Raw genomic sequence first — 21,630 nt, 5'->3', positions numbered from 1 at the left:
CATCAATTTTCAGAGATATGCCACGAAAGATCAAGTACCTCTTTCAAGACCAGTTGCTCATCGATTGAGCTGATGTTTTCCTGTGAGGACTCGCAAGTACAACTCCATGGAGGTGATTGGTTTCACGGATCGTTGTGTCCGATAGCTTTACGGTTCTTTATTATGACGTTCAGTAAAAATACAATTTCAAAAAAGCTCTTTAAAACTACTGACTATACGCGATACATAGAGAATATCAATTGCCTTGAGTAGTTGTGGTTTCACGCTCCCTTGTCCCGTTTTGCCGCCTAGAAATTGGGCCAAGCACCACCGATGAGGTTCTTGCCCCGGTAGCGGAAAGTGAACGTTTTGATGGTGAATTTCTTGCCGTTGATCGACAGCGGACATTCGGTGTCCGGTCGCATCTGGAAGCACACGGTGTAGAGGGCAATCTCCAGCTCCGGGGACGTCGCGATGAACAGCGAGTTGGACGGTTTGGTCAGCTTGTCGAACGTGAGCCGCACCTTGGCGACTTCTCCTTTCTGAAACGGGAAGAAATAAGTATTGTTTTAGATTGCGTTTTAGAAGTGCATCAGGCAACACTTACGCCTCCCAGATCCATCTTTTTGATGTAGCCCTGGTAGTCGATGCGGCCGGCCTTCTCCTGATCGTACAGGTAGACCCAGTTGTGCAGTCCGATCATCGTTCCGTTGCTGACCTCATTGAGGAACACGTGCTCGAAGCCGGAGCTGCCGATTTTGCCGTTGCCTCGCGAGTACAGATGGAACCAAATGGTCTTCAGCAGATCGTGGTGCGTTTTCGGATCGGCCGTGACGACTCCCTTCTTCTGGAGGAACAGCATAGCGCTGCGCATCACCGAGGTGGCCAGGAGGGCATCTACAAAGTCGTTTTCCTCCTTCTTTTCCATAGGGGTGACGTATTCGTTAACCATCGTGTCCACCTCGTAGTTGTTGAAGAGAGCACGCATCTTCTCGATGGTGGGCACAGCGTACACCTGGCGTTCATCAACGGTGAGTAGGGGGTCTGGAGCGTCGTCTACCGTGGATGACGACAGGGTTTGACGCTGGTAGTTGACGCGTACGTGTTTGTTGAGGTTGGTGTTTTCTTTGGAAAAGAGCTGTTCCGAGAGGGTGGCCAGTTCGTCGTCGGTAGCGGTAGGCCCTTCCGTGTAACGGGGGGTAGTTCTTGCGGTGGAACCTCCAACTGGGGCTTGAGTGGGGACGAAACTTACTCCGGGCTTACCTGCGACGGGTGGTGACGGTGGTTGAGTTGGGAGTGGCTTATTCCAGGCACTGGCTACGGTCGAGGTTGGAACGGAAGCAGGTGTGGGGCTGCCTGGTTTTGGTGGAAGAGCGGGGAAGGCTTCGGCCGTTTTGGGGGTGGATGCGGACGGCTTTGGTGGTGTAGGTGGGGGTTTGGGGACGGACGCTGCAGTAGTGGAGACTGCGGGAAGAGGTGGGAATGCATCCTTGGCGGTGGAAGGCTTCGAAGCGGTTGGGCTCGCTACAGTTGGGGTTCCTGGTTTGACTGTGCTTGTCGGAGCAACGACTGGAGTTACAGCTTTGGGAGTAGTTACTGATGGTGCCCCGGATTTGGCCGTGGGAGTTGGCACAGTAACGGCCGATTTAGCCGTAGTCTTGGCTGTTGTGGGAGCGACAGTGGTAGTCTTGTCCTTTTTACCACCGCCGAACAGTCCTCCGAAGAAGCCACCGCCAGATTTCTTCGTAGTCGGAACTGGCGTAGTCGTTGTTGGTTTGGGAGTCGTCGTAGTCGTGGTAGTTGTCTTTGGTTCCTTTTCCTTTCCGCTACCTCCGAAGAGGCCTCCGAAGAAGCCCTTCTTCTTGGTTGTCGTAGGTGCCGGGGTGGTAGTGCTAGTAGTGGTTGTGCTTGTCGTAGGGCTCTGCGGAGGAGCTACTGCATCCGGATCTACTGGATTGTAAGATAGCAGCGCCACGTTGGGATCTTCTTCCTTCTTCTTTTTGCTGCCGAACCATTGGGCGTCTGGAAAGTGATGGAGAAAAGTTTTGGGTTTGAATGAGATTATTAGTATTTAGAAACTGTTAAACTGCAATAAGAGATTCATAAAAGTAGGATCTATTTTAATTTCAGTTAAACATAATTTGCCAAAAAATCGTCGACTTAATAAATTTATGATATTTGTTGCAAAAGTAACATTTTTCATCCAATTTCAAACTTATATCTGTGAAATGACTCGCAAGCAATTCACGAAGTACCATTTATCTCAACATCTTTTTATTAAAGCAATTGAGAATCTACACTGGACGTTACAAAGTGCTTCGAACGTATGGCACTTGGCGACTGAAGTCTTGACTGTGTGTTTTACAGATCAATCGAACCATTATCTTTTTTTTCTACAAAGAAAGTTGAAATGCCGTGGGCTCTTTCCGGAAATTGATGGGTCTGTGCAGAGGAGCATATAATTAATCAAGTCCTTGTTACTGTTTTTTATTGATAGCTTTTTAGTATGTTTCAACCGATTTTTCCTCAACAGCTTAACGATAGGAAATTCGAAAGACACAGAAATCTTTGCTGTGTAAATCAATGGATTACCTGCTTTGATCATATCCACAGTTGATCAGCAGAAGTTTTCTCGTTTTATGTTGTATGGGGAAAGGCATCGAACTTCAAATTTCTCGTAAATGAAAGTATTGATCGAAAACATATTTGGTAGACGTGATAGTCATTATAATTACGTACAACTGACACCAAATATTTTTTCAAAAATAGTCCTAGTTTTGGGAAATAATTCGCTAGATGCATTCCGCCATACAAATATTTTTCGCGTTACCTGATTCTAGAAATGTCGATTTCGTATCTTTAAACATGTAAAATTGCATTTTTTATTAGATATATTTTCAAGAACATGTTTTTGTCACTGATCTATCGCCATCAATGCGCTGGTGATGGAGAATGATCTGAATTGTATCGCAGTCGGCCGTACAAATCAGCAAATTTGAGGCTTTGATAGTGACTGCGATAGTGATAAAATAGCCAATATGAAGAAAGTTTTGTTCTACGATATAGTGAGTTTACAAGGTGAATTTTGGTATAATGACCATCAGTGCACCAGTATCCGCTCATGCCCCTAATTCCGCTCACTTGTGTAGAAACTGATATTTCGTGTCAAAAACCAACATTTTTGCATGGATATATTCTAGCAATATTAGCAACATTCAAATGAAGTCGTCTGACATTATTTTCATTTGATAAAATAATTCTTTATATTGAAAACACAAGACCTCGTGAGCAGTTATTGGGTCACTAGGTATTTTTGCGTGTTGCAATAACCTCTCAGGTTCTCCGACATTGTAATTGTAATTGTAATTGTAATTGCTCAATCCACACCCTGGCAGACAATTATCCGCCCATCTAGACACGGGCTGGGTGAGGACCTACCAAGCCTCCCCCGTTAACATGTCCTATACCGTTTAGCACACCGGGATCTTCCACAAGCAGGCGCCGGAATTAAAGCGGTCCCACAAGCTTCAGATACATTAAATAGATATAGTCCCTCTGGCACTAAACCGAATAGCGGCCTTCATATCATCACTAGCACTGCCTATCCCGCACGCCAAACAAAATGCCGGAAGTAGCGTGCCGTGTAGAACATCCGATGTTCTACACAGCACATCACCTCCGACACCATGCTCAACGTACAGCAAAGACATCGCTAATAAAAAGCGGAATGCGTCATTCGATTCAGTGCCAGAGGGACTATAAATGTAACGAAGAGGAAATGAAAAGATAGTAGAGATGGTTTGGTTGTTGGATTGCTGAAACGAGAAGAAATAAAGTCATTACGTTAAAACGTGGTTTTTATAGTTGAATAAATGTATCGATAGTTTCTCATCTGTTTCTTTTCCGTGTCGTAGTTGCGTCGATTCTATCCACCTCGAGTTTTGTCGTCTCCGCTCGAGCAATGAGGACCGCGATGAAATGAAAATATAAAATATGACCATTAGTGTTTATCTATTATTTAATGTGGTTCTCATTTGCTTTTAAATACCTAAGTAACATGTGAACTCTGCCTCTATCAGAAAATTCTAATGAATTATATTTTATTCTCCTGCACTTTCCCTAACACAAAGTATTCCTATTTAGTAAGACATTTACAAGTGCAAAAGCGCAAATAAAAGTGTGGGACCTCATCGAATCATGTTGATTCCCTCAAAGCACTCATTCTTCGATTTGCGAAAAATGAGTCCGCTGAAAACACCGACCCGACTCGACGCAATCGCGCACCTCTACCAACGCCTCCGCACATGTAAAAACTTCTGCGATAAACCTGTGGTGTGAAAGAAATGCGCAATATTATTTTAATTTCAATCCTAACTGCATGACCCGTAGGCTCTATGCGTATGATTGTTCATTATTTTAGCTAAATATACCAGTTATTCCTGTACATCAGAAGAAAAGAAAAACGATTAAGAATATCTTGCAGCGTAAAGTTTAAGTGATCAAATATTAATCCTTTCTTCGAACCTAATTTCATTATACATTGGGTTATGCTATGCTTCGCGTGTGATACGAACAATTAGGTTTATCAATATAATGCATTAGCATCCAAACAAATACCCTAGAAAATTTTCTTATTGTCCGACAAACATTTCAAAACAATTACGAACTGCAAAAAATCAACGGTAACTTTACTCAACAAAGCTTTCATTCGATCACCCTTAAAATACACAGTCATCAGTAGACCATGCACTATAATATCCTCCTAATATAACGCAGAGCTAAAAATCCTCTCTTGCGTTACCCAATCTGAACAAGAAAACATTTTCAAATACTTCCCATAATTTGTGCACGGCAAAACAGATTCCACTTTCTACGTAATGTAACCTAGTATGAACAGCTGCCCAACTCTCCAGACCTGCGCCCTCCAAGATCCAAGGTGCTGCTGCCTTACGTTCAAAACTTCTTTCCTCAAAGTCTGTCTATCAATTCCGAACTCTATTGCATACTACCATACCAATCAGACCCTATTCCTGACAAGACACAGAGTCATAACCCCAATGTGATGGATTTACCCAGTAAATCCACAACCTTGTCCTAACCCCTCTTACGTTTCGCTATCCTCGAAAGTCACCCATATTGATGCTTGGCAAAAAATATCAGTATTCAATCCACAAATCCCAAATTACACCACATTACGTTGGTCCGTTTGGCGTCGCCGGTGGATACCTGTTCTGACATTCGTTTCTTTTAAACTCCATTTCAACCATGTCCCTCCACTTTATCAATACGAATGTTGACGAATCACGATAATCTGAAGATCGTGACCAGAACGGAGGTAGGATAAATCACTAGGGACCAACTACCACCAATAACCTCTCAGGTTCTCCGACATTACCCGGAAAACCATTACCTGGAATGCAGTTTAACGGAAGACCATTTATCGGAAAACCATTCACCGGAATGAACCATTTACCGGAAATCCATTACCCGGAAGGACCATTTACCGGAAAATTATATCTTCATTTCTCGACTTTTTTCATTAACGTTCTTTTAACCATTTTGCGGTCATTCAGGTCAGTATGTTGACTTAACAACATTTAAAATGATCACCAACGATAATGGACAGGGGAAGTTCATCCTTCAAAATACATAAGCATGGAAGAGGAGTCTAAGATAACTTCATACTTGATCAAGTCTATATGCTCCATCTTCATATATTTGCATTTCATAGATGATTCACCCTTCTTCATAAATAAGCTGTTCTTTCAACTTATATTTTCAGCTTGTCTAGGCTGAACTGGTTATATTTGGCTACAACTATGTAACTTTATTGTACTTTAACATTCGACCGTCGGTTCGTCAAGTGTTACTTACTTACTTATTTGGCTTTACATCAATTATCTTGATAAAGCCTCGCCAACAATACTACGCCAATTCACTCGGTTCATGGCCGCTTCTCTCCATCCTCGACTGTGACCCACGCTCTCCAGGTCCTGGTGCACCTGGTCAATCCACCTAGCTCGCTGCGCTCCACGCCTTCTTGTTCCGACCGGATTCGTAGCGAACACCATCTTTACAGGGTTGTTGTCCGGCATTCTTGCAACATGCCCTGCCCAGCGTATCCTTCCAGCTTTAGCTACCTTCACGATACTGGGTTCGCCGTAGAGTTGAGCGAGCTCGTGGTTCATCCTTCGCCGCCACACGCCGTTCTCCTGCACGCCGCCGAAGATCGTCCTTAGCACTCGGCGTTCGAAAACCCCAAGAGCTTGCAAGTCCTCCTCGAGCATAGTCCACGCCTCATGCCCATAGAGGACTACCGGTCTTATGAGCATTTTGTACATCGTGCATTTGGTGCGGGGGTGAATCTTTCTTGACCGCAGTTCTAACATTGTTGTCAGCCGTCAACAAGGATCCGAGATAGACGAACTCGTCCACCACCTCGAAGGTATCCCCGTCTATCGTAACACTGCTTCCCAGGCGGGCCCTGTCGCGCTCAGTTCCGCCAACCAGCATGTACTTTGTTTTCGACGCATTCACCATTAGCCCGACTCTTGTTGCTTCGCGTTTCAGGCGGGTGAACAAATCTGCCACCGTTTCAAATTTTCTCCCAATAATATCCATGTCGTCCGCAAAGCAAACAAATTGTCCGGATCTCGTGAAAATCGTGCCTCGGCTGTTAAATCCGGCTCTCCGCATAACACCTTCAAGCGCAATATTGAACAACAGGCACGAAAGTCCATCGCCCTGTCGTAGTCCCCGCCGAGACTCGAACGAACTGGAGTGTTCGCCCGAGATCTTCACGCAGTTTTGCACACCGTCCATCGTTGCTCTGATCAATCTTGTGAGCTTCCCGGGAAAGCTGTTCTCGTCCATGATTTTCCATAGCTCTACGCGGTCGATACTATCGTATGCCGCCTTGAAATCGATGAACAAATGGTGCGTAGGGACCTGGTACTCACGGCATTTCTGGAGGAAAAGATCTGGTCCGTTGTCGAGCGGCCGTCGATGAAACCTGCTTGATAACTTCCCACGAACTCGTTTGCTATAGGTGATAGACGACGGAAGAGAATCTGGGATAGCACTTTGTAGGCGGCGTTTAGGATGGTGATTGCACGATAATTTTCACACTCCAGTTTGTCGCCTTTTTTGTAGATAGGGCATATAACGCCTTGCTTCCACTCCTCCGGTAGTTGTTCCGTTTCCCAGATTCTGACTATCAGCCGATGCAGACAAGCGGCCAACCTGTCCGGGCTTATCTTGATGAGTTCGGCTCCGATACCATCCTTGCCAGCAGCCTTGTTGTTCTTGAACTGTTAAATGACATCCTTAACTTCCCTTATCGTGGGAGCTGATTGGTTTCCGCTGTCCGCTGTGCTGACGTAGCCATCGCCTTCGCTGTCCTGACCTTCTGTGCCTGTGTTCTCTGCGCCATTCAGGTGTTCATCGCAGTGCTGCTTCTACCTTTCGATCACCTCGCGTCCATCCGTCAAGATGCTCCCATCCTTATCCCGGCACATCTCAGCTCGCGGCACGATGCCTTTGCGGGATGTGTTGAGCTTCCCATAGAACTTTCGCGTTTCTTGAGAACGGTACAGCAACTCCATCTCTTGGCATTCCACCTCTTCCAGGCGGTGCTTTTTGTCCCGGAATAGGCGGGCTTGCTGTTTCCGCTTCAGTCTGTATCGTTACACGTTTTGCCGCGTTCCATGCTGCAGCATTGCAGCCCGCGCTGCATTCTTCTCCTCTATAACCTCCTGGCACTCCTCGTCGAACCAATCGTTTCTTGAGCTCCGTTCCACAAATCCGACAACGCTTTCGGCAGCGTCGTTAATGGCTGCTTTGACTGTCCTCCAGCAGTCCTCAAGAGGGGCCCTATCGAGCTCGCCCTCATCCGGCAACGCTGCCTCAAGATGCTGCGCGTATGCATTGGCGACATTCGGTTGTTTCAGCCGCTCGAGATTGTACCGGGGCGGGCGTCGGTACCGTACATCATTGATGACGGATAGTTTTGGGCGCATCACCAGGTAGTGGTCGGAGTCAATGTTAGCCACGATAGGTTCTGACGTCGGTTATGTCGGAGAAGTGCCGTCCATCGATCAAAACGTGGTCGATTTGCGATTCTGTCTGCTGAGGTGATCTCCAGGTGTACCGATACGGGAGGCTGTGCTGGAAATAGGTGCTACAAATGGCCAGGTTCTTGGAGGCGGCAAAATCTATCAGTCGTAGGCCGTTCTCGTTCGTCAGCCGGTGGGCGCTGAACTTTCCAATCGTCGGTCTGAACTCCTCCTCCTGGCCAACCTGAGCGTTCAAATCTCCTATGATGATCTTGACGTCGTGGCTTGGGCAGCGGTCGTACTCGCGTTCGAGCTGCGCGTAAAATGCGTCCTTGTCATCATCAGTGCTTCCGGAGTGTGGGCTATGCACGTTGATTATGCTGAAGTTAAAGAATCGGCCTTTGATTCTTAACTTGCACATTCGTTCATTGATCAGCCACCACCCGATCACGCGCCTTTGCATATCACCCATCACTATGAAAGCTGTTCCCAGCTCGCGTGTGTTTCCGCAGCTCTGGTAGATGGTAGGATTACCTCTAAACGTTTACACCAATGCTCTTGTCCAGCACACCTCCTGCAGCGCTACGATGTCGAAACCGCGGGTCTTCAGTACATCGGAGAGTATGCGAGTACTTCCAATGAAGTTGAGAGATTCGTCAAGTGTCCCGATTGTTATTAACAAGCAATTATTAGAATTTTTAATAGGATTTGTTATACCACTTTTCGTCGAATGTCGTTTTCGCAAACGTCAATCAACCTAATGCAATTCCCCCGTACATACCTTTTTCTAGAATGACCCATTACGGGTCATCCGATATTCACCCTTCGTTATTTGGTTGGCGGTTCTTTCAAGTTCCACCGATCTCGGCATTTTTGGCAAAATGTGTATAGTCGAAAATTACCAAATATCTTCTTCTTTTGATTGCTTATTGTTCTTTCTAGTATATTACCCTGGCCATGAATTTGGGGTACAGACAAATAGCACAATCAAGCAAATTCAAACGAAAAGTAGATCTATTGAGGTTCAATATTTCGAAATCCAAAGATGGACGTCAGAATGGCGAATCGCGAATCACTCACGATCACCAAGGTATTTTTAGTGTTCGTCTTGATTTTTTTAGCTTTCCTCAAACCATAAAGCTGAAATGAGAATTGCACTGCTGTATGTCGCTTCCCTTGCAGAATAGGTGTTTTTTAATGTTTTGGAACAATATTAAAATTGGATACTGAACTGTTTCAACTTAAGGGAATAAGAAAACCATCATAACCTCAAACATTTTTAAATGCTGAGATGTTCCATTTACTCAAATTGACCCTACATTATTTGTTAGGCGATTTTTTTGAATTTATAGGGGGAGATCCCCCAGTACCGGACACTTAAGCCACTAAATTCATAATTAAAAAACTATTGGTTTTATGTGATCCTGTTACCCATTTATGATAAATATTATCATGTTTGTAGCTTACAAAAATAAATTTGAAAATATAAATATGAATTTTGACATTACATTTTAATGATGTATTCTAGTACCAAATTGACCAATTTTAAAAGGTGGCACCCAATACCGGACACATTCTGGAAATGGCTCAATTTCTGTATGTTTGTACATTATCGGATGTTCTTACTCCAGGAATAGTATTTCATAACCAATTTAATACATTTGCAACATTTACAAGAACAATTTGATTTTTACTTAGTCTGCAAGGTGTTCATCAAAATCTTCTTTCATATATGATGAAAAATAATGCATTTTACGATGTTGTTCTGAATGTTCGTTCTTCTTATTTTTATTGATACCATAATCGACGGAATCCATGAAAAATTAATGTATTTTGATACATTGGTGCAAAAATTACAAAGATATCATATAACAAATCAAGGTGTCCGAAACTGGGGGAAAGGATGTATTAGACCAAAATTGTAGTTTGTCCACATTTTGTTTAAATATAGTACAAAATAAATTCATCCTTTCAAATTATGATTAAATTCGATCATTCTTCCGTGATCCAAACTATTTTGTCATATTCAATATAATTATTAGTTAAGTTAAAATTTAAGGCAATACGTCAACTTTTTAAAAAATTCCAAACATCTTTACTTTTTATAAAAAGTATGTATATTTTAAGAATGTGTTATTCTACGCAAACATTACTATCCATAAAAGCTTTCTTTGCTTCTAATACACCATCTTGATTGGAACACGATTTCTCAATTTTTCGACTTTGTCCGGTATTGGGTGCTGTCCGGTACTGGGGGATCTCCCCCTATTGACCTCGGTTTTTTTTTAGTATCATTCTAAACATTACACTCATTTCTATCATCCTAATTTGGTAAACCAAATTTAAGATTTTATTAACATTTTGTTAACAACATATTACATTTCATTTGCCGTAGCAGTTCAGATTTTTTACAGGTGAGTTGATTTCACCTGCTTATAAGAGTAAAAAAAAACGTTTTTAATTTACTTAACCTAACTTAACCTAAACATATAACGCATTAATCGTGGCAAAAGAAGATTGCAACGATTTTTGCCTGAAATTATTAATGATTTTATTTGACATTTTTTCCAATGTTTCAACATTGGATATTTTATGTAACTCATTGGTACTATACCAGGGAGGAAGCAACAGAATCATTTTCAAAATTTTATTTTGAATTCTCTGCAGAGCTTTTTTTTGGGTAATTGGAGACTTAAACATATTTTCGAAAAAACGGCTCATTTTGAAGAGCTTTGATTGAACCTTCATATAAGTGTGATAAGCGGCTCCGTTTTGCTCAATACCTATGAGCTAGTATTGATATAAGTTGTCTCTAAACGAAGGAACAAATTTCATCTTCAAACATCTGTCATAGGCCTCCGTATTTATTTTTTTCTTTTTTCAACTTTAACAAAAAATAAAGGTATATCAAACCTACAAGACGTAAATGTCCTCTAAACTATGACCCTGGCAAAATAATTTATTGTGATCATGAAGAACACGTTCTCTAAGAACTCCTCCATCCTCTGATACCAAACACACTTAAAATTTCAACAATAAAGTGTGATTTTTGAAGGTGGAAAGTTTATCACCAGAGTATACGACAATCAGACGCTGTTTCTAGCTTTGGGCGGAAAAACCCTTTGAACTTATTTGCTTTATTGAATTTTTTAGGACAGTAAGAAAAATATGAAAAAAAATTGTCCTGGATAGCGAAGTTGTGTCAGAATATACTTCAATAATCAGAAATTACATTCACTATGGGAGTTAGGTTGAAACTCTTGTTGAGACCAGACGTATTATTCACGCGCTCCGATAGTCTATTGTCTCCGGATATATATTTTTTTGTTTCTATCCCTCACCCAAGTGTGAGCGGTCGGTCGTTTTCTCTGCGTCAGACTCTGACGACGGTTTTGTGCTTTGCATGCTATATGCAACCGACGAGACTATGTCTACAGTACGATCACGCGAAAACACCTTTAAGGTGGACTTGAGCAACTTTCTCAAGAGACCATCGTTTGAAGAAATGCATGCGTTCGTTTACGAAACGATTGGGCTTCGATTGGATCAGGTACTACGGTTGCAGATGAACCACGTCCAAAACTGCGTGCATGTGAAGTCTATCGACTTGCAAACTGCCCAAGCGGCCGTAGAGCAACACAACGAGAAGCATGAGCTGGTAGTAAATGGCAAAAGTGTCAAGGTACGGTTGACGATGGATGACGGCGGGGTCGAGGTAAAGCTGCACGACTTGTCAGAAAACGTTAGTAACGTAGAAATCGAAACATTTCTTAAGCAGTTTGGGGAGGTGGTAAGCATCCGCGAAATGGTATGGGGACCAAACTTTGCGTTCAAAGGTGTGTCGTCTGGCGTAAGGGTTGCCAAAATGATCCTTCGGCGGCACATAAAATCTTTCGTCACAATTCAAGGCGAACAGACTCTTATCAGTTACAGAAATCAGCCCCAGACGTGTAAGCACTGTACGGAACTGTCTCATCCTGGCAGTACTTGCGTACAAAATAAGAAACTTTTAGGTCAAAAGGTCGATCTAAATGAAAGACTCAAGAAATCTCAAGCCACTCCGACTGCTAGCTGAGCACGTGTGCTGAGCAGTACAAGCGTTCCATCTTCAAATTTGTTACCGCAATTTGCTCTAACAAATCTGAATGCCCTGAACGAGCAAGAGAGACGCAGTGGAGCTGACAACTCCACCGACACACAGTCTAACAATAATAATGCCGTGAGCATCCCGCCAATGCAGAAGGAACAATCTACAGAAACAACTGCGACGCACGTTTGTGTGAATCTGGAAACGCCGATGGACCAAGTTACAACAGAAGAATGCGAAACGGGTGAGATGGAGGTGGCAGCGGTAGCCGCACCGAGTGAACAGCAGCTATTGTCTGATGCCGCAACTAGCTCTGGTACAGTGTGTGACTTTAAAAAACCAAACAATCCAACTTCCCTGCGCCATATCCCTATTGAGATTTCTGAAAGCGAAAGTGGTGAGTCATCAACGGAAAACATGTTCAAAAAGGTAAAACGTGCGAAAGGTCGTTCGAGAAAGCTTAGGGGTGTAAGTCCACCGTTTGTCGCAGTCTCCGATGTCATGGACACACGAAAATAACAATCCTGCCCATATCCAAATCCAGATCCTAATGTACTTGTCCAGTACTAACCCCGAGTAGACCGCGGCGTATGTCGGTCCCCCACTCACTAATCATGTTAAGGCTAAAATGATTCAATAACAACACTACAAATGAACAACCCCATTATCAGTTATAATATTGGATCTATTAATACGAACGCAATATCAAGTCAAAACAAAATCAACTCTCTCTGTGCGTTTGTCCGTCTTCTCGAATATGATATAGTTCTACTACAAGAGGTCGAGAACTCTAGATTGTGTATTCCCGGATATAACGTGATAACGAATGTGGATGAACATAAACGAGGCACGGCAATTGCCTTAAAATCACACATTCCGTTTTCAAATGTACAGCGTAGCTTAGATTCTCGTATTATCACAGTGAAAGTTGGGAATTCGGTCACAGTATGCAATTGTTATGCACCGTCGGGTTCCAACTGTAGTGTCGCTCGAGAAAACATGTTCAAAAGAAGTCTTCCATTCTATTTGCAAAACTCAGCTGAACACCTAATTGTTGGTGGAGATTTCAACTGTGTTATCAAATGCAAAGATTCAACTGGGTCAAGTAATTTCAGTCAGTCTCTTCAGAACATTGTGAATAGTTTGTCACTCTCGGATGCTTGGGAAGTCTTGCACAATAATGAAATTGTGTATAGCTACATTCGTGCAAACACTGCTTCGAGACTTGATCGTGTTTATATTTCGGAATCATTAATCCCACATTTGCGCAGTGCAGAATATTTAGCTAACTCTTTCTCGGATCATAAATCGTTGAAAATTCGTTGTTGTTTACCAAATCTTGGGAAACCACATGGGAAAGGGTTTTGGTCCATGCGCGCACATGTCCTTACAGAAGAGAATTTAGAAGAGTTCGGTCGGAAGTGGAATATATGGTTACGTCACAAAAGAAATTTCACAACTTGGACGGCTTGGTGGTGTGATTTCGCCAAACCGAAAATTTGCAGTTTCTTCCGTTGGAAAACGAACGAAAAGTTCAGAAATTTCCATTCGAAAAATGAACATTTGTACAGGAAACTTAGAAATGCATATGAAAGAGTATATGGTAATCCAGAAGAAATTGTAGAGGTGAACAAAGTAAAAGCACAAATGCTCTCACTGCAAAGTCAGTTTTCGAAAGCGTACGAGCGTATTAATGATAAATTTATATGTGGTGAAAATATTTCAATCTATCAGCTAGGCGACAGAACAAAGAAAAAAAAGAATAATACAGTACGTTCCATTGAATACAACAACCAGCTTTTGAATGAGCCTAGGTCAGTTGAAAATCACATTGTCGACTTTTTCAAGTCTTTGTATTCGAGGGAGGTGGTCGAAAATCGTACCGACCTATCAATTCAAAGAATTATTGACGAAAATTCAGTGTCAAATGAACATTTGATGAATGAAATTACAACTGCTGAAATATTTTTTGCCATTAAGTCTAGTGCATCGAGGAAATCTCCAGGAAATGATGGGATTCCAAAAGAATTTTATATGAAAGCGTTCGATATCATTCATGCCCAGCTCAATCTCATTCTTAATGAATTATTATCTGGAAATATACCAGAGAAAATTGCGGAAGGCGTAATAGTTTTGTGTAAGAAAAAGTCTGAAGACAAAACTATTAAAGGATACCGTCCAATTAGTTTGTTGAATTTCGACTATAAACTTTTGACTCGTATTTTAAAACAACGTCTAGAGAAGGTCATAGTAGAAAATAATCTACTAAATGCCTCACAAAAGTGCTCAAATGCAAAGAGAAACATTTTTGAGGCTGTGAACGCAATAAAAGATCGAATAGTTGAATTGAATCATAAACGCAAGCGAGGTAAACTAATTTCTTTCGATCTTGACCACGCCTTTGATCGGGTCAACCACGATTTCCTTTTCGATGTGCTACGAAAATTCCGCTTTAACCCTAGATTTGTGTCGCTTTTAGAAAAAAATATGTCGGTTTCCGCTTCGCGTCTGCTCTTAAATGGAAATCTCTCTCCCTCATTCCCTATCCAAAGATCTGTACGACAGGGTGATCCGCTAAGTATGCACCTTTTCGTGTTATACCTTCATCCCCTCCTTGAAAAACTTGTATCCATCTGTAACGATCCCCTGGAGCTAGTTGTGGCATATGCGGACGACATTTCGGTGATTATTGTGGAAGACGCCAAGCTTGAAGCTGTACGCCTTGCATTCCGGCACTTCGAAGGATATTCAGGAGCAGTACTTAACGTGGACAAAACCTTTGCAGTGCAGATTGGACCCCAAAACGACGAAAGGAGACCTACGTGGCTAAACTTTCAAGATTCCGTGAAAATCTTGGGAGTAACTTTCTTCAACGGGCTGAAACAAACCATTGACTTCAACTGGAATGACGTGATTCGGAAAACTTCTCGTCTTATGTGGCTGTTTAAGCCGCGAAATCTTTGCCTCCAGCAGAAAATTGTCGCATTAAATACTTTCGTTACGTCTCGTTTGTGGTACATAGCTTCCATTTTCTCCATTCCAAACTCGGTCACAGCCAGAATGACTTCACTAATAGGAACCTTTATATGGGAACGATATCCAACTCGAGTGCCTATGGAGCAACTGGCACTGGAAACTAACAAAGGAGGACTAAATCTTCATCTCCCGATGCATAAGTGCAAATCTCTACTTATCAATAGATTTGTGAAAACTCTTGACTACACGCCCTTTGCACAAACCTTTAGTGAATACCTGTCAAATCCTCCAAATCTAGCAGGTATCCCATCAGCATACCTGTGCTTGAAGTACATTGGAAAAATCGTACCATATTTGCCAAATCAGCTGAAGGCCACTCCCACAGCTTCTACACTACATAACTTCTTCCGAGAAAAATTGCAAACGCCGAAGGTAATGGTAGATCATCCGAACGTGCAATGGAGAAAAGTTTGGAATAATATAAGAGATCGAGAGCTTACAGCGGCAGAACGCTCCGTTTACTATCTGCTAGTCAACAGGAAAATACCACATGCAACGTTGCTGTACAGACAAAACCGGTTAGATAGTGAATCATGTCAAAACTGCCTGAACATCGCTGAGGATTTGGAACACAAATTTTCCTTGTGTCCTCAAATAAGGCATCTCTGGAATCACGTTCGCCTGAAGTTGGAAACAACAATCGGGAGGAATGTTAGCTTTAAGGATCTTCAAATGCCAGTGATGGAAGGTGCTACCAGAAACAATAAGAAAAAGGCTCTAAAAATGTTTGTAACATACATAAATTTTATTTTAGAAGCTAACAACCCTATGACAGTAGAAGCTCTCGATTTTATTTTAAATCTGTACTAGTAATGTAAATTTTTGTAAGTGTGCTAAATAAACGTGTTAAAAAAAAAATCAAAAACAATGAAAATAACGCCTATGGATGCTATATTCACGTTCAAACAATTTTCGCATTTTTTCATGGACCATACTGTATAACATTGGTCCCAAAATGCTTGAGGAATACCAGCTCTTACAGGAAATCTTTCAGATCTGGAGTTCTGATAATTAAACTGAAGTGTACGATTTGACAGATAACTTTGAATTATTCTAACAATGTATGTTGGAAAATTAAAGTTTTCTTATTTTACAATCAAACCTTCATGCCAAACACTGTCGAATGCTTTTTCTATGTCTAGAAGAGCAAGACCAGTAGAATAGCCTTCAGATTTGTTGGAACGGATCAAATTTATCACACGTAAAAGTTGATGATTGGTCGAATGTCCATGGTGGAAACCGAAATGTTCATTGGCAAAAATTAAGTTTTCGTTGATGTGGGCCATCATTCTGTTCAAAATGACCTTTTCAAAAAGTTTACTGATGGAGGAAAGCAAACAGATTGGACGATTGCTAGAAGCTTCTGCAGGAGTTTTGTCTGGTTTTAAAATTGGAACAACCTTAGCATTTTTCCATTTGTCAGGAAAATATGCTAATTGAAAACATTTGTTAAATATATCAACTAAAAATGATAAGCTACTTTCTGGAAGTTTCTTTAAGAGGATGTAGAAAATTCCATCATCGCCAGGAGTTTTCATATTTTTGAATTTTTTAATTATAGTTCTCACTTCTTCCAAATCAGTCTCACAGGCATTTTCGAAAACGTTCTCTTGATTGAGAATATTTTCGAAGTCCTGAGTAACTTGATTTTCAATTGGACTCGTAAGTCCTAAATTAAAATTGTGCGCGCTTTCAAACTGCATACCAAGTTTTTGAGCTTTTTCACAATAAGTTAGTAATAATTTGTTTTCCTCTTTCAATGCCGGTATTGGCTTCAGAGGTTTTTTCAAAATTTTAGATAATTTTCAAAAGGGTTTAAAGCCAGGGTCCGATTCAGAAATCTTTTTTTTTTTTTGTATGGTATTCAGTTGGAGCTGCCTGAACTTGTCAAGGCTGAACCCTCGGTCTGGCTTTTGCCAAGTTTCCCCTCTACCAGGACCAATACTCAGACGGACTAGGCAATGGCGCCCACATGAACACTGCTTTTTTATTAGTATTGTGACGTGGTAGTTTTTGAAAAGTACCCATATTCTCTTGCTTCTGAGAAAAGGAAGCATTGTGAAAATCAGCAGCTCCATCAGAATTTATTTGAAATAGTAGTGTAGTAGTGTCATTACTAATACTGTCTAGTCGAAATGGTTTTGCATAATTTGTTATTCAAGTGCTATTCTGATTACTCCTGTCTTTTACGTTAGATTAGAGTCTTAAATGTCAATTGTCATCAAGTCTTAACAAAATAAGGCTGTTTAGTAGTAGTTCTAGTTAATTTAATTTTTTGTTGTTAAAAGTATTTATTGGTCATTACGTTCATATATCCTTAAAGAAAAAAGTCGCTTTCCTTGTCTGTTCAACAATATTTCGAAACTATCAAGTGTACCCTAAGGATCGATCTCAGCGTCTTACTTTCCATAGTCATTTTCATGGTGAATATTGAAGAGTAAAGTTATTACAGTCTCCTACAAGATTCACTTTTCGGTGGCAAATGCAATGCTTCACAACGCCTACTTTCTACTTGTAAATTTTGCGAAAATGAAGCTGGAATTAGATTATTTATACCGCTGTTACAAAAGAGGTATTTCTTCTTATGGCAATGTAAAAACCATATTAAAATAAGATTGTTGCCACTTATTTCTACTCAGTGAATCTACTAATCAGTTTCCTAAGAGTTCCTAAGTATTCCCTATGTCGTATATGACAACGATGTATCTAGCTAGCTAATAGTAAGAGTGGATACGGATTATTCTGGTTAGCAAAAGGCAAACTGAACGTCACCAATAGTATTAATGTCCACTTCGAATAGATTAATTATTTGAAATGGGCATCAATTCTATCAATGACGCAGAATGTCCGTTGGATCACATCCGAGATATTATTGCGTCTACTCCATATGAATTATGACGCGGATTTAAGCAAAAAATGCCAAAATGTGATACCACCACTACAGGTTACGCCTTTGGTTTCCATCATATGGTCTAATGGATTATGCCCTCCCATCGCGGCAAGGTCGCATAACCAAGGGGAGAGAATTTTCAAAAGGGCTTAAAGCCAGGGTCCGATTCAGAAATCTTCTCTCAAAATTTTAGTTTCTTAATTGTGCAAAACGTTTCTTGATTTCTTTCTGCAAATTCTGCCATATAATTTTCATAGCAGGATCGCGAGTGCGTTGAAATTGCCTTCTCCTCACGTTTTTAAGGTGGATCAAGAGTCTAAAATCATCATCTATAATCACGGATCAAATTTTTGATTTTGGAATTGCAATGCTCCTGGCTTCAATAATGGAATTTGTTCAAGTTTCAAGAGCATTTTCAATATCAAGTTTTGTTTGTAAAGAAATGTTAACATCAAGATTAGAGTCAATATATGTTTCATATATATTCGGGTCGGATCGAAAATAATTGAAAGTGGAGCTGATAGGATTGAGGATCGATTCATGGGATATTTGAAATGTAAAAGGGACATGATCAGAATCAAAATCAGCATGAGTAATCAGTTGGCTACAAAGATGGCTAGAGTCGGTTCAGACCAAATCAATCGTAGAAGGATTTCTAGAAGAGGAAAAACATGTAGGGCTATCAGGGTATTCAATTGAGAAATATCCTAAAGAGCACTCATCAAATAAAATTCTGCCGATGGAATTACTTTGAGAATTATTCCATGACCCATTGCATTGAAAAGGCAAATAGGCAGCTATGAAAGTATATTTAATAAGCTGTGTTCCAACAGAAACACCTAAAGTTTCATAAACTTTGGTTTCAAATGACTAAAAAAAGTCAATGTTTTATACTCCTATGAATAATGATAGCAACCTGGGAGGGAGAAACCGATACAAAATTTATGTACGTCATAGTGAGCCGAGATTCTGCTGTCACGAACTGTCACTGTGAGCCCAGATCTTAAAGAATGGACGGAAATTATCTTGCAATTTGGAAAAGTGTTGTGTCATATTTCGTGTGTAGTATCTGTGCCTCCCTCCCAGATAGCAACTCCCCAACATGCTTCATCCAGTCACTCATAACGGTAAACAAAAGAGTTTGGATCTCTTTTGAGTTTAGATCCAGGTTTCAAATAAGTTGAAATTTCTGTTCATATTTCCTTAATCTTCCAGCTGTGATACATGGTGGTCACATTTTTTAAGCATAGGGGAGCAAAAACTTCTAAAATATGCATCAGTCTAGTGAGCATCTTCGTTTAAATTCTGAAGGTCATGGGTCGACATTTTACTTTGTTATTCTTCATCATCTTTCAGATAATTGTTTTGGTATTAATATGTTGGCCAATCGTTGAACTTGACTGTTATTGTTTTGATATTTCAAAATTTTAACAAGATATTGTTGAATACTTCTTCACACTATTTTGTAGTATTATTTATTATCTTTCGTCTCTTATCTCCAACAAAACGGTAGCTGATTATAATCGTCAGTAATTCACATCAGAACAACAAATTATGACCTTTCTCAGCTTTTTCCACCCGCTTGTAAACTTTTGAATGGGAACAGCAAATAAACAAAACATTTTCAAGAATCGCTTTTTTAGGAAATCGTAGCTTAATAAGATGGAATCGTGATTCAGTCACTCGTTTTCGAGAGCCGTCCTTATGAAATCATTCGTGAGCGAGTCGTCCATCTTTATTTGTATTACGTTTATTTTGACACTCTTCTGGATTTGCATTCACACTGATCTTTGAATGTAATGATAAGAAAGGTCAGGAAGAATTGCCCATTTCACTAAGGTTATATAATTATCAGAACGTGCACTGGCGATTGCTCCATTTCAAAGAATAACCGCTCACATGGTTCGCCAGAAAATCGTTTGATTACTATTGATTCGTTTTCTGGCCACACAGGCGCCTTCAATTTCCATGTTAAACGAGCTCTAATTGAATCAATTTCGTTCCAATGGGTACAGTTCGCCTCTAATGCGAAATAAATAAGTAAGGTATGATCTCACAGGTGATGAGATCATTTCGTCCGCTTCGGGTAATGGACGAAGTCCTTGACTACGACGTGATGAAGCCCCGATGTGCAAAAATAATAAGTTCCATCCAATTATCAGCTCGTCGATTTCCGTAATCCATTCCAGAATTGTAGATTTCAAGTTATCGGTTCAACGGTTCCCCTCTCTTCCCGTTCTCCGATTTATCATTCTCACGATACGTCCGATCATTATCTGCCACTTCTTAATCCATAGAAAACCGGCTTACCTGTGAACACAGCAAACGCCAACAGCACGATCGCCGTCAGCCTGATCAACTTGATCGACGTCATGATGGACTGGAATTCCGGCTAAGAATGCCTCTAATTCATCGAAAAACTTCAACTGATGCCTGTTTCGATTCACACCTCTGTCATCCAGTCTGAAATTCAGTGAAAGTAATTAACACTTCACCATCCAACCACGTGATAACCTAGATTTTTCTCTCCGAAGAAATATCGCCTTAACCGGAGATGACCTTCACGTAAAGCCTTCAACGAAGACACTTACAATCAGCTGGGTTGTGGACTTGCAAAATCGTCGTCCGAAAGCAAAACCGGACTCAGTCAAAATAAAGCTCGTGTAAACTCCGCGGCGGTTGTCGAAGAACTGAACCTAGCTGACGATGAGTCTTCGTCGGTTGAGGCGGTTCGATCGATCATCTACAGCGGTGTGCGACAATGGCGCCTAACTGAATGGCTTGTTGATTATTATTTGCGAAGAATGTGTGAAAAGAGGAGGTACAAAAACACCGAAACTGGTACGAATGAAGCGATAGGAGCACTGGAACTTCACTCTTTCCCTCCCTTATCCGATAGATCACCATTGATCGCTCTAAGTATCGAAAACCGATCACCAATCACATAACTAATCCGCATTGCATACAATTTTGCTAGAGAAATTGACATCTATGACCAGCTCTGTGCAATCAACTTTTGCCATACAGTGCTGCCATCTACCAAAAGCTAGACAAAGCAGTATTCGAGTACTACGATTCGAGTACTTGTAACAATCAAATTCTCTCAAAAGAGCCATTCCTTCCCTGCTCACGTGAGAATCGCCTCTGACGTCAGCAACCATTCCATTTGCTTCTTCCCACAGTGCTCTCTTTCAGTGAAGTATTGGTGCCAACACTAGCTCTGCTACCCGCCCTTTATCTTCAATGTGTGCGTTTATTCAGAAGCAAGCCATCCGAGCTGTTTTGAGAATGAGCATGCAAAGCACACCGCATCGACCGATGTTGACAAACATTACGCTGTTCAATGACGAGCGGGCTCCGGGGCAGAGAGGGGCATATGCATTTTCGAGTTCGAAAGACGTCAATACGGGTGGTGAGAGCTGTCAACTTTTTTTTTTTTGGTACGATGGCGTCAATGGTATAATCATTCATATAAAAGTTGAATGACAATCTGTGTAGGATGGGAAAGAGACTGATTTCTATTTGAATAGTAAGAAATACGGTGTCTCCAATCGAAATGTCAACAATTTATGCAATCAGAATCT

At 41.2% G+C, this 21,630-nt stretch overlaps 2 protein-coding genes across 3 annotated transcripts in view; one reads left to right on the top strand and one right to left on the bottom strand.

The window, feature by feature from the left end:
• LOC5572214 (estradiol 17-beta-dehydrogenase 11) overlaps positions 1-224 on the top strand; it is a 33,190-nt gene extending 32,966 nt beyond the window's left edge. The window contains exon 5 of the mRNA XM_021849401.1: positions 14-224. Coding sequence (XP_021705093.1) covers positions 14-68 — 55 coding nt within the window. The 3' untranslated portion in view covers positions 69-224. The remainder of the gene's footprint in view (positions 1-13) is intronic.
• On the bottom strand, positions 138-20,825 carry LOC5572213 (poly(U)-specific endoribonuclease homolog). 2 transcript variants are annotated; one of them, XM_021849400.1, is made up of 4 exons: positions 20,596-20,825; positions 20,357-20,509; positions 587-2,001; positions 138-521 (listed from the first exon to the last, which is right to left on the bottom strand). In XM_021849400.1, the coding sequence occupies exons 2-4, from the start codon at positions 20,418-20,420 to the stop codon at positions 288-290; spliced, it is 1,713 nt and encodes a 570-aa protein (XP_021705092.1). In that variant the 5' UTR covers positions 20,421-20,509; positions 20,596-20,825; the 3' UTR covers positions 138-287. The 2 variants fall into 2 exon arrangements, with proteins under 2 accessions (XP_021705092.1, XP_001660282.2); XM_001660232.2 differs by having other exon boundaries at positions 20,638-20,824.
• Positions 20,826-21,630: the final 805 nt, after the last annotated feature.

The sequence above is a fragment of the Aedes aegypti genome, chromosome 3 (assembly GCF_002204515.2).
Source record: "Aedes aegypti strain LVP_AGWG chromosome 3, AaegL5.0 Primary Assembly, whole genome shotgun sequence".
In the NCBI taxonomy this organism is placed as follows: domain Eukaryota; kingdom Metazoa; phylum Arthropoda; class Insecta; order Diptera; family Culicidae; genus Aedes; species Aedes aegypti.
The sequence above is the reverse complement of the archived record's forward strand: the minus strand, read 5'-3'. Positions and strand labels throughout refer to the sequence as shown.

What these genes read in the sequence shown, in the direction of transcription:
- LOC5572213 (XM_021849400.1), bottom strand. Translation starts at nt 20,420, where the DNA reads ATGACGTCGATCAAGTTGATCAGGCTGACGGCGATCGTGCTGTTGGCG. An exon ending in GGCGTTTGCTGTGTTCACAG is followed by an intron (nt 2,002 to 20,356) that starts GTAAGCCGGTTT and finishes ATCACTTTCCAG; the next exon opens with ACGCCCAATGGTTCGGCAGC. An exon ending in AAAAGATGGATCTGGGAGGC is followed by an intron (nt 522 to 586) that starts GTAAGTGTTGCC and finishes TTCCCGTTTCAG; the next exon opens with AAAGGAGAAGTCGCCAAGGT.